Source organism: Chiloscyllium plagiosum, unplaced genomic scaffold (assembly GCF_037043375.1).
Source record: "Chiloscyllium plagiosum isolate Xiang-an unplaced genomic scaffold, Cpla_swu_hap1 HiC_scaffold_45, whole genome shotgun sequence".
NCBI classification, from domain to species: Eukaryota; Metazoa; Chordata; class Chondrichthyes; order Orectolobiformes; family Hemiscylliidae; genus Chiloscyllium; species Chiloscyllium plagiosum.
Window position 1 is genome coordinate 18,162,468 of NW_028270183.1, and position 12,425 is coordinate 18,174,892.

A 12,425-nucleotide genomic window follows, 5' to 3' on the forward strand; every position below is an offset into this window, starting at 1 on the left:
AGGGTTAAGTTACATCTGTGATTGATCTGCCCATCTAATCAATCTGATGAATCCTCCTGTTACTTAATACCTTCTTCCTCACCCAGCCAACATTTCATTCGCAAACTTACTTACCCCCATACGTTGACTTGTATATCATTTATGCCACAAACAATAATGGACCCAGCATCAATCCATGTGGTATGACTCTGGACACTGGCCTCCAGCCTCCAGTCACACAAACAGTCTTCTACCACCACGCTCTGGCTCTTACCACAAAGCCAATGATCGCATGCAACTTACCAAGTTACCCTAGACCCTGTGTACGTTTGCTTTCCTTATCACTCTCTTGTGTAAGAGTTTGTCAAGAGCCTTGCTAGAATCCATATGCATCAAACTGCACTAACCTCATGTGCACACCTGATCATCTCACACCTGATCACACCTACCAATGTCCTCTAATTCCACACACAGGTCACCTCCTTGGTCCCTAATGGGCCGTAACCTTGCCCTGTCTATTCTCTTCCCCTTGATATACTGAGAATATCTTGGGATTCTGCCCAACCTACATTTCAGCCGAAAGGGAGTATGTTGGGCCTGTACTCTTACCAATTCGGTTTGGAATGACTCTACTGTTCTGCTGTAGATTTACCCAGAAATAATTTTACCCAGTTAACTTTGGTGACCTTCAAGTGATCCAAGGTAAGATGGAGTATTGATATAAAGGCCAGTCGGTCTAAACAGGAAAGTTAACTAGCCAGCATTCCCAGTGAGAGTGAATAGTGAGGGTAATTTGATACAATGGTTATGTCAGTGAGCTCATAATCCCATGTTCTGAGTGAATGTTCTGGAGGTATGAGTTGACATCCCAGCATGGCAAGCCACAATTACATGAAATAAATTGTGAAATGAAGTGCAGCAATGAGTTGCAGCGATCAACAAATGTTTGAGCTAAACTGGCAGATGACACCAAGATAGGTAGCAAGGTATGTTGCAAAGGAGACAGACAAAGGTTCCAGACAGATGTAGATAGGGTGAGTGAGTGGAGAATAATCTCTCAGATGATGTACAATGTGGGAGTTCTTCACTTTGGGAGAAAGAATGAAAAGTAGAATGTTACTTAAATGGAGAATGACTGTGAAATTCTAAGGTGCAGAGGGATTTAGGTGTTCCAGGACACGAGTCACAAAACATTAGGAAGGGATAGTTGTAGCATTTCTTTTAGATTACATTACGGAAACAGGCCCTTCAGCCCAACAAGTCCACACCGACCCGCCGAAGCACAACCCACCCATACCCCTACACCTAACACTACGGGCAATTTAGCATGGCCAATTCACCTGACCTGCACATCTTTGGACTGTGGGAGGAAACCGGAGCACCCAGAGGAAACCCACGCAGGCACGGGGAGAATGTGCAAACTCCACACAGTCAGTCGCCTGAGGCGGGAATTGAACCCGGGTCTCTGGCGCTGTGAGGCAGCAGTGCTAACCACTGTGCCACCATGCCGCTTTCATTAAGAAAGCTCATGGAATGTTATCCTTCAATCTAAGAGGAATTGAAAATAAAAGTCAGGATGTTATATATTCCTTGTATAGGGCATTGCTGAGACCACATCTTGATACAGTGTGCAGTTTTGTTCACTTTATTTAAGGAAGGATGTAAATACACTGGAGGTGGTTCAGAGGAGGTTTACCAGATTGAATCCTGGAGTGAATGTATTATCTTATGAGGATCGTTTGGACAGAGTGAGCTTGTTTTTGCTGGAATTTAGAAGAATGAGGGGTAACTTGATGAAAGTGTCAAAGATCTTGAATAATCTTAACCAGGTCAACGTGGAAAGTATGTTTGTGTGTGAATCCAGAACCAAGTGACACTGTTTTAAAATTCAAGATTTACCTTTTGAGGACAGAGATGAGGAGATATGTTTTTTCTCAGAGGATCGTGTAAGTTCTGAACTCTCTGCCTCAGAAGGCGGTGGGGGCAGGGTTATTGAATATTTTTAAGGTGGAGGTGGAGAGATTCTTGTTAGGCCGAGGGGTCAAAGCTTATTGGGGTAGGTGGGAATGAGAAACTCGGAACAGAAACAGATCAGCCATGATCTTATTGAAAGGCAGAGCAGGCTTGAGGGTCTGAATGGTCTACGTCCGCTCCATTCCATATGTTTGTTTATTTGCATAAATCAAGTAATGGAGCCGGATTGTCAACATTTACATCCAAGTCCAATAGAGCAGCTTCACAATAAAAGTGCTGGAAAAACAGTTAGAGCCCATACACACTTTCAACTTTTATCAAAACAGGTCTGCAATGTATCTAGCTTCTTTACCTCGGCAGTGTGTCATGGTGGTAAAGTTAGTTTCTCCTGATTCGATGGCGTATCCTTTCTTACAGGTACAGTAGAAACTCCCGAGGGTATTGTGACATTCTGTGTTGGTACCGCACAGGGCCCATGATTCAGCTTCGGTTTCACCACACTCATTGTCATCTGGAAATATGATGAACAGGGTTAATAGATTGATTTTACCTTTTGGGAATTGAAGGGTTTCATGAAAACCAATGGATTTTTCTCTCTGTTGGTGTTCAAGAGGGAATTAGCATTTCTGAACTGATATTGCTGTAAGGTATAGATATAATTAGATATAATTTAAGTCCTCCCTCTGAACTGTATCTCAGCTGGGAATGCTACAAGGACCGAGGAACATGTTGAATTGATGTTGTACGTTCTGAATATTACAGACCTTTAACATTCATCTTGTGGTATGACCATTGCTGACATTCATTGGCCAGTGCCAAATGCTCTCAAGGAAGTGATGCTGAGTCTTTGTTTTAAATCATTTCAGTCTGATGATGACAGTGACGGTACAGCACAGTTAGGTACTCAGGCAGACCCAGAGGTTTGACTCAGTTTGGGAAGCCCTGTACTTCAGGGAAGGAAATTTAGTGCTTACTTAGTATGGCCTACGTGTGACTCCATAGTGATTAACTCCTAACTGTCCAGTGAAGCCACTTATGAAGCTATTCAGCCACTGTAGAGTTGAAGCTGAAAATGTGTTGCTGGAAAAGCGCAGCAGGCCAGGCAGTATCCAAGGAGCAGGAGAATCGACGTTTCGGGCATGAGCCCTGAAGATTCTCCTGCTCCTTGGATGCTGCCTGACCTGCTGCGCTTTTCCAGCAACACATTTTCAGCTCTGATCTCCAGCATCTGCAGTCCTCACTTTCTCCACTGTAGAGTTGAAGTCATACTCAAGGAATTGTAGCTTTCAGACCATGTCCCAGAGAGCACCACCATCATCATCTCTGGGTATGTCCTGTCCCATTGGCAGGAAAGGCCCAGCAGTGTTGGCAGGACAGTGGTACACAGTCAGGATGGAATTGTCCTGGGAGCCCTCAACATTGACTCCAGACCAGATTTAGGCACCAGATGAAGATCAATCCCACCCCCCCTCCCCCCACCTCTGTCTGTTGAATCAGTAAACCTTCATATTAAACACCACTTAGAGGAAGCACTGAGGGTGACAAAGGCACAGTATGCTCTCTGGGTGGGGTCTCTCAGAACATCACTGCAAAAGGTAACAGTGTATCATTTGCAACAATCTTCACCAGGAAGATCCATCTCACCTTTCTCTGGACGTCCTCAGCATCACTTTAATCTTTAGCCCATTCGATTCACATAATATCAAAATGTTGAAGACAGTGTATACTTGAAATGCTATGGGCCCTGACAACATTCAGCCAACAGTAACAAAGACATGTGTTCCAAATCATAATGTGCGCCTAGCCAAGCTGTTTCAGCACAGGTATAACACTGGTATCTACCTGACATTGTGGAAAGTTGTCAGATATATCGTGTCTACAAAAACCAGGAAAACTCCAACCAATCCAATCATGGCCCTATCAATTGGGATATACTCTCTGCTGGAAAAGCACAAAGGTCAGGCAGCATCAGAGAAGCAGGGGAAATCGACGTTTCAGGCATAAGCCCTTCATTTTTCTGCTCTTCAGATGCTGCCTTGCCTGCTGTGCTTTTCCAGTACTACACTCTTGGCTGTGATCTCCAGCATCTGCAGTCCTCATTTTCTCCTGAACTCTCTGCTGGCACATAGGAAAATGGTTGTGGTTGTTGGAAGTTAGTCATCTCAGCTCCGGGACATCTCAGTAGGTGTTCCTCCAAGCCAGCCACCCTCAGCTGCTTCATCAATGGCCTTCCCTCCATCATAAGCTCATGCTGAGGTTTGCTGATGATTGCACAATATTCAGCATCATTCTTGACTCCTCAGGTATTGAAGCTGCTCATGAGGCTTGGGCTCTTAAGTGGTAATTAACCTTCGCATCACACAAATGCCAGGAAATGACCATCTCCAACAAGACAGAATCTAACCCACTTCCCTTGACATTCAATGGCATCATCATAATCGCTGCATGCTACCATCAGCATCTTGGGAGTTACCATTAACCATAAACGGAACTGGATTAACCACAAAAATACCATGGATACAAGAGGAGGTCACAAGCTGGGAATTCTGTGATACGTAACTCACCTCCTGTGTCTCCAAAATCTGCCCACCATCAGACACAAGTAAGGGATTTAGTGGAATACCCTCCACTTGCCTCGATCAGTGCAGTTCAAGTAGTTCAATACCACTTGATTGATAACTGCTCTACCTCCTTCAACTTTCACTCTATTCGCCACAGTTGCATTGTGCCAGAAAAAGCACTGCAGCAACGCACTCAGCCTCCTCAGATAGCACCCTTCAAACCCACAACCACTTCCATCTAGAAGGACAAAGGCAGCAGACAAATGAGGACAGCACCACCTTTAAGTAGCCCTTGTTGCAGCTGCCACACAGTGTGTTTGACTCTTATATCTCGCAAAGACACTGTGAATTGATTCTTAATGATAATAAATGATGCTATTTATTTATTTAACACAGTTAGTACTAACAACAAAATACGCTATAAAGTGACAATTTACCCTATAAACCTAATCACCTACCTTGTAATTTAACTTAACTCTGGATGATCATATACATTACACTACATCTACCATTACACTACATCTCGGCCTTGATCCACGTGGCAATGATTATCTTGTCTTCTTCTCCCGGTGGTCCCAGGGGTATCTTCTCTTCACAGTGGTTGGTCTCAACGTACTGCTCCTGAGGGTGGTGTTTCTGCGATTCTTATACTTAGCAGTTGTTCCAGTCATTTTGGAAGGGTCTTTAATGGCCTCCAATAGATCGATCAGGGCTTGATCATCCTGATTGATTGGACCCAACCAGGCATTGACATGTTAATGGTAAGGTGGTCCTTGTGCATTCATTTCTGGAGGTGTTAAGTGCATATAGGTCAGGTAGCCCTCTTCAAATAAGGCTGCAAAGTGCCGCTGTGTCTGATAAACAACTCAAGATTCCGATTGTCCTGGGAATGACATTCAGGTTGATTCTAATTTAAAGATTTGAGTATATATTGTATTGTCTGCAGCTGCTCGGTCAATTACATACTGTCTGTCTGTAGCTGCAGTCTCTCTGGATTCTCCAGCATGTTTATTACCATAGTCACTTTGGTCAAGGATTGTCTCAATTTCCCAGCATGCCTCACTTATTTTCCATGTTTCATAAATTCGTCATAAATTCATCATTTTGAGCGGCCCATCCAGCCACACGCTATAAGGCCCTCAGTATCCTGACTAGGAAATACATCTCTGTTCCTTCAGTGTTGCTGGGTCAAGATCCATTGCACTGCAATGGTTTATGAAGGCTTCTCACTACCATGCCTTCCAAGTAGAGAGATGGGTAATAAATGCTGACCCTGCCAGCGATACCCTCAGCCTGTGAATGAATATAAAAAAAATCTCTCCTCATGCTGCCCCAACACTGCACCCATGTCTTAATACTTGCAGTGTGCAACTCCTTGGGAAACTGGGGTTGAGCTAAAAGATTAAATCTCATTCATTGAAGGAATGAGCTTGAGGAGCTGAATGGTCTGCCTATTCCCTGGCATTGGAAAGAAGCCACTGGAGAAAGAACACACACATTTTAAAACAGTATCACTGTTTGCAAACAATAAACTTTTCTCAATTGGCTAGAGAGGTTTATGTTTAAAACATGAAAGAGGGAATTCCTTTTCGAGTCAGTGGCACAAATCCCATCATTGGTGCTGCCATTTTCATTGGTTCCTCTGCTTGGAGGCTTCTAACCCAGAGCTACTTGTCAGTGGTGGGGCACTACCCACTGCACCACAGGGACTTCCCTGACAAGAGATCAGGAATGTCTTTATTCCACTCAGCAAAATGACCCACCTTACACTTCACCAAATGTCACTCCGAAAGTTTGTTTATAGAATGGAACATTGAATAAGTGGTCCACATTATGTACTGTACACCTCCAATTTACGACCAGGTAGAAGTTTTTAATGTCATAATTCCACCTTAAGCATTTCTCAAATTGAGATTAAAAGTCTTCCTGCTGTCTAGTGGCCATTATTGGATATATATCAGAGGCAGAAAGGAGCAGAAACTATTCTTCATGCATGTGACTCACCAAAGCATGTCATATTTTTTCCAAGATAGAATCCTCTGCCACAGGTTCTGGCTTTGGTTTTCCATGAGTTCCATCCATTGCTAAAGCAGATCACTGGGAGGAAAATAAAACGTCACTTACTTGAAAAAATATTCACATCAAATTCCATTTACGCACCACCTTTTTGCTTGTTAGTCTCTATTGACTCATTCTCGGGCTCTCTGAATCTCTTTCAACCCTGTAAACACATGCAATCTGTAATCCCCCAACATGTAATAATTGAACATCTCCATATTCTTACACTGTCCCCTCAGTGACTGTACTGAGGGGAGTCTAAACACTTAGCTCTTCAATTCCTTCCCTAAATCTATCTCTCCTGCTTTAACAAACTGCTTAAAAGCTACTCCTGTGGTCAAACATTTAGTCACTTGTTTTTATGTTCATTTTGGATCTCAGTGTCAATTTTACTTTGATTGCTCTGCTGTTGTCGCATAATGAAGATTGATATAATATTGAGATGTATATAGTGATGTAACAGAAACACCTACAGTCACAATTAAGTGGCTGTGAAGAAAGGATGAAACAGCCTGTACTAGTGAGTGATGTTACAGAGAACAGTGTGAGGTACAATAGAGTGAATAAGAGATTTGAAGAATTTATTAGATCAGACAGTAGCCACACAGAGGTAAGGCCACAGAGCACCAGAAGGATCGAGGATAGCCATTGGTTCAATCTGCAGATTAGGAACCAAAGCCACAAGCGTTATGGCAAGACAGGTTACCTGTGAAGTATCTTGGGACATCTCATTCTGTCAAGGGTGCGATATATTCACAAGTTGGTGTTGTACGTGGGTTTGAACTACTCATTGATCAGCTCCTTTCATTTGGACACAGAAAATCTTAAAATCATAAACGCTAAAGTTTCAGACTTTCTTTCAACTTGTCAGCATCAGACATTCTCATCACAGAATCACAAAAGTTTTGTGTTTCTGTGATGAGAAATAGAGACCATTCGGCCCATCATGCCTTCACTGGCTTTTCAAATGAGCATTACTCCCTGGTGTCAATCTCTCCTGTTTTTTCCCAACATCCTTGCACCTATTTCTATTCAACTATTCATCTAATGCCCTCAATTGAACCTGCCTCCATTACACTTCATGGCAATGCAATCCATACCTTAACTAACTATTACCAAACAAAGTGTCTTATCACAAGTTGTGTGGATTTGCTGTCCACTGGCCCTTATAATGTGCCACAAACCCAGTTGTAGAAGACATACTCCAATATTCTAATGTTACAGTCCGTTTCTCACAGTGGCTGAAGAATTTGGGACTCCTCCTGAAGAACTTCGCTACCAAATTTTAAGGAAAACTCAATGAATTGTTCACAAAGATTAAACTGTTGACTTAACTGAAGCCAAGCAGGATGAGAAGCTTGACCAATTCGGAGAGAATTTATGGATATTATCGTAGCTTCAGACAGGTGAAGGCTGATACATTCTTTTTGTGATTAGATTCCCCACAGTATGGAAACAGGCTCTTCAGCCCAACAAGTCCACACCGACCCTCCGAAGAGTAATCCACCCTGACCCATTCTCCTCCCCTATATTTGCCCCTGACTAATGCACCTATCACTGTGGGCAATTTAGCATGGCCAACTCACCTGACCTGCACATCTTTCGATTGAGGGAGAAAACCGGAGCACCCGGAGGAAACCCATGTAGACACAGGGAGAACGTGCAAACTCCACAGAGACAGTCGCCCGAGGTGGGAATCAAACCTTGGTCCCTGGAGCCATAAGGCAGCAGTGCTAACCACATTTGATGAACCCTCCCAGAGACAGATGTAATTGCATTGGAGGCAGTTCACAGAACGTTCACGAGATTAATCCAAGAGATGAAAGATTTGTCTTATTAGGACATATGGAGGAGATCAGGTCTATACACATGAGAATTTAGGGGAATGAGATGTTAAAGGGGATAGAATGGATATGCTCCTTGTGGGCCAATCTAGTCTGAGAGGCTGTGGTTTTAGACAAAAGGGTGGCAGATTTAAAATAGAGTTCAGGAGGAATTCCTTCTCTCAGGGATCATGAATCTGTGGGATGTATTACCCCAGATGGATAGCAGGACACAGAATAAATTTAAGGAGACAATAGATTTTCAATTAGTAATGGGTTGAAGGTTCATGGGGAGTGAGCAGGAAAGTGGAGTGGGGCTGAGATGAGAACAACTATGATTGTAATTAACTAGCAAATCAGGCTTGAGGGGCTGAATTGTCTACTCCTCCTAGTTACTATATTTCTAGATGAGGAGAAGAGCTAAAGACAACCACCAGGCCATATCTTGTAACATCTGTTTCACACATTAGCAAACTGAACATGAAAAGAGCCTCTTGGTAAGTTCTGGAAGACAGACCAGATGCAGAGCCCAAGATAAGCTAGCAACAAAGAACCACTGACCGTCTTCCAAAGACAAATTGTTCATTGAGTTTCAGGTCGTCATTTGCAATGCAAGCAGTTGTGCTGTAATGTCAAAACAAAGACCAATGGGGGGATGATTTTGATCTTAGAACATAGAACAGCGTAGTACAGGCCCTTTGGCGCTTGATGTTGCACCGACCTAAGAAACCAATATAAGTCTTTAACACTTCCACATCCTTCCTATAATGTGGCAACCAGAACTGTATGCAATACTCCAAGTGCAGCCGCACCAGAGTTCTCTGTATAGCTGCAATACGTCCTCATGGCTCCTAAACTCAATCCCTCTATAATTAAAAGCTAACACATCTTACACCTTCTTAGCAACCCTATCAACCTGGGTGGCAAATTTCAGGGATCAATGCACACGAACACTGAGATCTCTTTGGTCATTCACACGACCAATAATCTTATTATTAGCCCAGTACTCTATCTTCCTGTTACACCATCCAAAGTAAATCACCTCACACTTCTCCACATTAAACTCCATTTTCCACCTCTCAGCCAGCTCTGCAGCTTATTAATGTCCCTCTGTAACTTGCAACATCCTTCCGCACAGTCCACAACTCCACCGACTTTGGTGTCATCCGCGAATTTACTCATTCATCCTTCTACTCCCACATCCAGGTCATTAATGAAAGTGACAAACAGCAGTGGCCTCAAAACTAATCCTTGCAGTACACTACTAGTAACTGAACTCCACGATGACCATTTCCCATGAATCACCACCCTCTGACTTCTTACAGCTTATCAGTTTCTGATCCAAACTGCTAAATCACCCTCAATCCCATGCCTCCGTATTTTCTGCAACAGACTACCGAGGGGAACCCTATCAAACATTTTACTGAAATCTATGTCATAGAGTCATAGAGATGTACAGCATGGAAACAGACCCTTCGGTCCAACTCATCCATGCCCACCAGATATCCCAACCCAATCTAGTCCCACCTGCCAGCATCCGGCCCATATCTCTCCATACCCTTCCTATTCATATACCCATCCAAATGCCTCTTAAATGTTGCAATTGTACCAGCCTCCACCATTTCACTCCATACACGTACCATCCTCTGTGTGAAAAAGTTGCCCCTTAGGTCTCTTTTATATCTTTCCCCTCTCACTCTAAACCTATGCCCTCTAGTTCTGGACTCACTGACCCCAGGGAAAAGACTTTGCCTATTTACCCTATCCATGCCCCTCATAATTTTCTAGACCTCTATAAAGTCATCCCTCAGCCTCTGACGACACCACATCCACCCTCATCCATCAGTTTGGCTACCTTCTCATAGAACTCAATTAGGTTTGTAAGGTACAACCTACCCTTCACAAAATCATGTTGACGATCCCTAATCAAATTATTCCTTTCTCGGTTATTGTAAATCCTATCTCTTATAATCCTTTCCAATACTTTACCCTCAACTGAATTAAGGCTCACTGGTGTATAATTACCAAGGTTGTCTTAACTCCCTTTTTTTGAACAAGAGGACAACATTTGCTATCTGCCAGTCTTCTGGCACTATTCCTGTAGACATTGACAATATAAAGAGCAAAGCCAAAGTAAATGACATGTGTGGAAGTGCAGGTGAAACTTTGATGGATGTGGAAGGCTCCTTTGGGGCCTTGGACGGAGGTGAGGGGGGAGTTGTGGGCACAGGTTTTGCAATTCAGTGGAATTTTTGGATCCAGTGACCCTTGCTCAGTGCAAAAACTCAACTGGTTCAACAAGCCAGCCCTATCCTCGAGATATCTGGACCACCAGGAGAAGATAATTTATTGCCTTGCTGCTGACTCTTAATCACTCCTCCATCCATGGCCATCCCTATAGCCATATGTTTCATGTGAGAAGAACACCTTCCCACACACTGGGATCTATATGAGGAAATCAATGACCCAGCACATCTCTCTGGCTGACTGAGATTTACAAACTTCGTCTGGGGGGTTATATAGTCAAAGCAATATCTCAAAGTAATTTCTCTTCCAGACAATAATCAGCCCTACACCCTCAAAAATAGCAAGGTTCAGCATCCATTCTGAGGAAGGGTCACTCCATCAGAAACATTAACTCTGATTTCTCTCCATAAATGCTAACAGACCCGCTGAGTTTTTCCAGCAATCTCTATTTTTGTGGTAGCTACTAATGTATTTCAGACATACAGTGAGATTTAGATTGAACCTCTCGAAATTCATTTCACACACAGAAGCTAGAACACAAAGGGCAGTACATGTGGACTGACTTTGCACCCTGCTGTCTGAGAAAATGGAACAGTGTCAAGTGCCTCCCCCCTCCCCATATCTCTGGATTAGACGGAGATGAAAATGATTCATGAGATCGATATGAAGCTTACAAAGCTTACAAGTGTTTCAGTGCTCTTCTAATATTTATTTTTCCAGCAATGGTTATAACGATTTGAGTGACTTTCCCTGCTCACATTACTGTTAGTGGTTGTCATGCGTGTATTTAACTGCTGCTGGTTGTAATCTTTGCTGTTCCATCAGTATTGCACTGGGCAGTTTTTGCTCAAGTTTCACTGAATTAAGTCAGAATCCATAGCATAGAAAGAAGTCATTTATCAAGACTGGCATTTATGCTCCAAATTGGAATATGGTGTACAGTTCTGGACACCACCCCAAAAGGATGTGAAGGCTTTGGCAAAGGCACAGAAAAGGTTAACCAAGATGTTGCCTGATTCCGAGGTTATTAGGTTTGAGGAGAGATTGGACAAACTTGGCTAGTTGTCACTTGAATGTTGACGCATGAGGAATGATCCGATAGAAGTTAATAAAATTATGAGAAGTATGGATTGATTTGATAGAGTCTTTGTGCTAGAACTGTCAATTACAAAGGGATATCGGTTTAAGGTAAAAAGGGGAAAGTTTAAAGGTGATGTGGGAGGCAAGTTTTTTTAAAGGGTGGTAAGTGCCTGGAATGTGCTGCCAGAAGAGATGGTGGAAGCAGATAGTTAGCAATGTTTAAGAGGCATCTTGGCAAATATGTGAATAGACAGGGAATAGAGGGACACAGACTACATGGGGTAAAGGTTTTTAGTTTAAAAAGGCATAATATGTTGGCACAGCCTTGGTGGGCTGAATGACCGGATCCTGTGCTGGACTGTTCTTTGTTCTCTTAGTTCTTTGTAAATTCATCACCTCCAAACTTCTTACACAGTTGTACTTCTAACACTAAATGCACATTTTATCCCAGGAATGAAGAGAACTGAACTGAAACACACATTAGCATTCCTGGCTGGACATCCATTCCTTTAAGTTTTGCATTCAGTACAGTTTCTGTTATAGTATAAATTAGCATAAAAATAGCTAGACAGCTAACCCCATCTGATCCCTTGTACTCACCCAGGATTAGATACGATGTTCCTAATCTCATGAGTTTTCAACCTCAGTGTCACCAGAGGAAATGCTTCAGCAGAGCTCTCTCATGCACTGAGTGAGTCTGAGC

The 12,425-nt window shown here is 42.9% G+C and overlaps 1 protein-coding gene across 1 annotated transcript in view; it reads right to left on the reverse strand.

The window, feature by feature from the left end:
- LOC122552182 (adhesion G protein-coupled receptor E3-like) overlaps positions 1-12,406 on the reverse strand; it is an 83,822-nt gene extending 71,416 nt beyond the window's left edge. The window contains exons 1-3 of the mRNA XM_087983180.1: positions 12,323-12,406; positions 6,519-6,611; positions 2,306-2,464 (exon numbers count right to left, since the gene is read on the reverse strand). Of these exons, the coding sequence (XP_087839306.1) occupies positions 2,306-2,464; positions 6,519-6,611; positions 12,323-12,353 (283 nt within the window). The 5' untranslated portion in view covers positions 12,354-12,406. The remainder of the gene's footprint in view (positions 1-2,305; positions 2,465-6,518; positions 6,612-12,322) is intronic.
- Between the last annotated feature and the right edge of the window lie 19 nt (positions 12,407-12,425).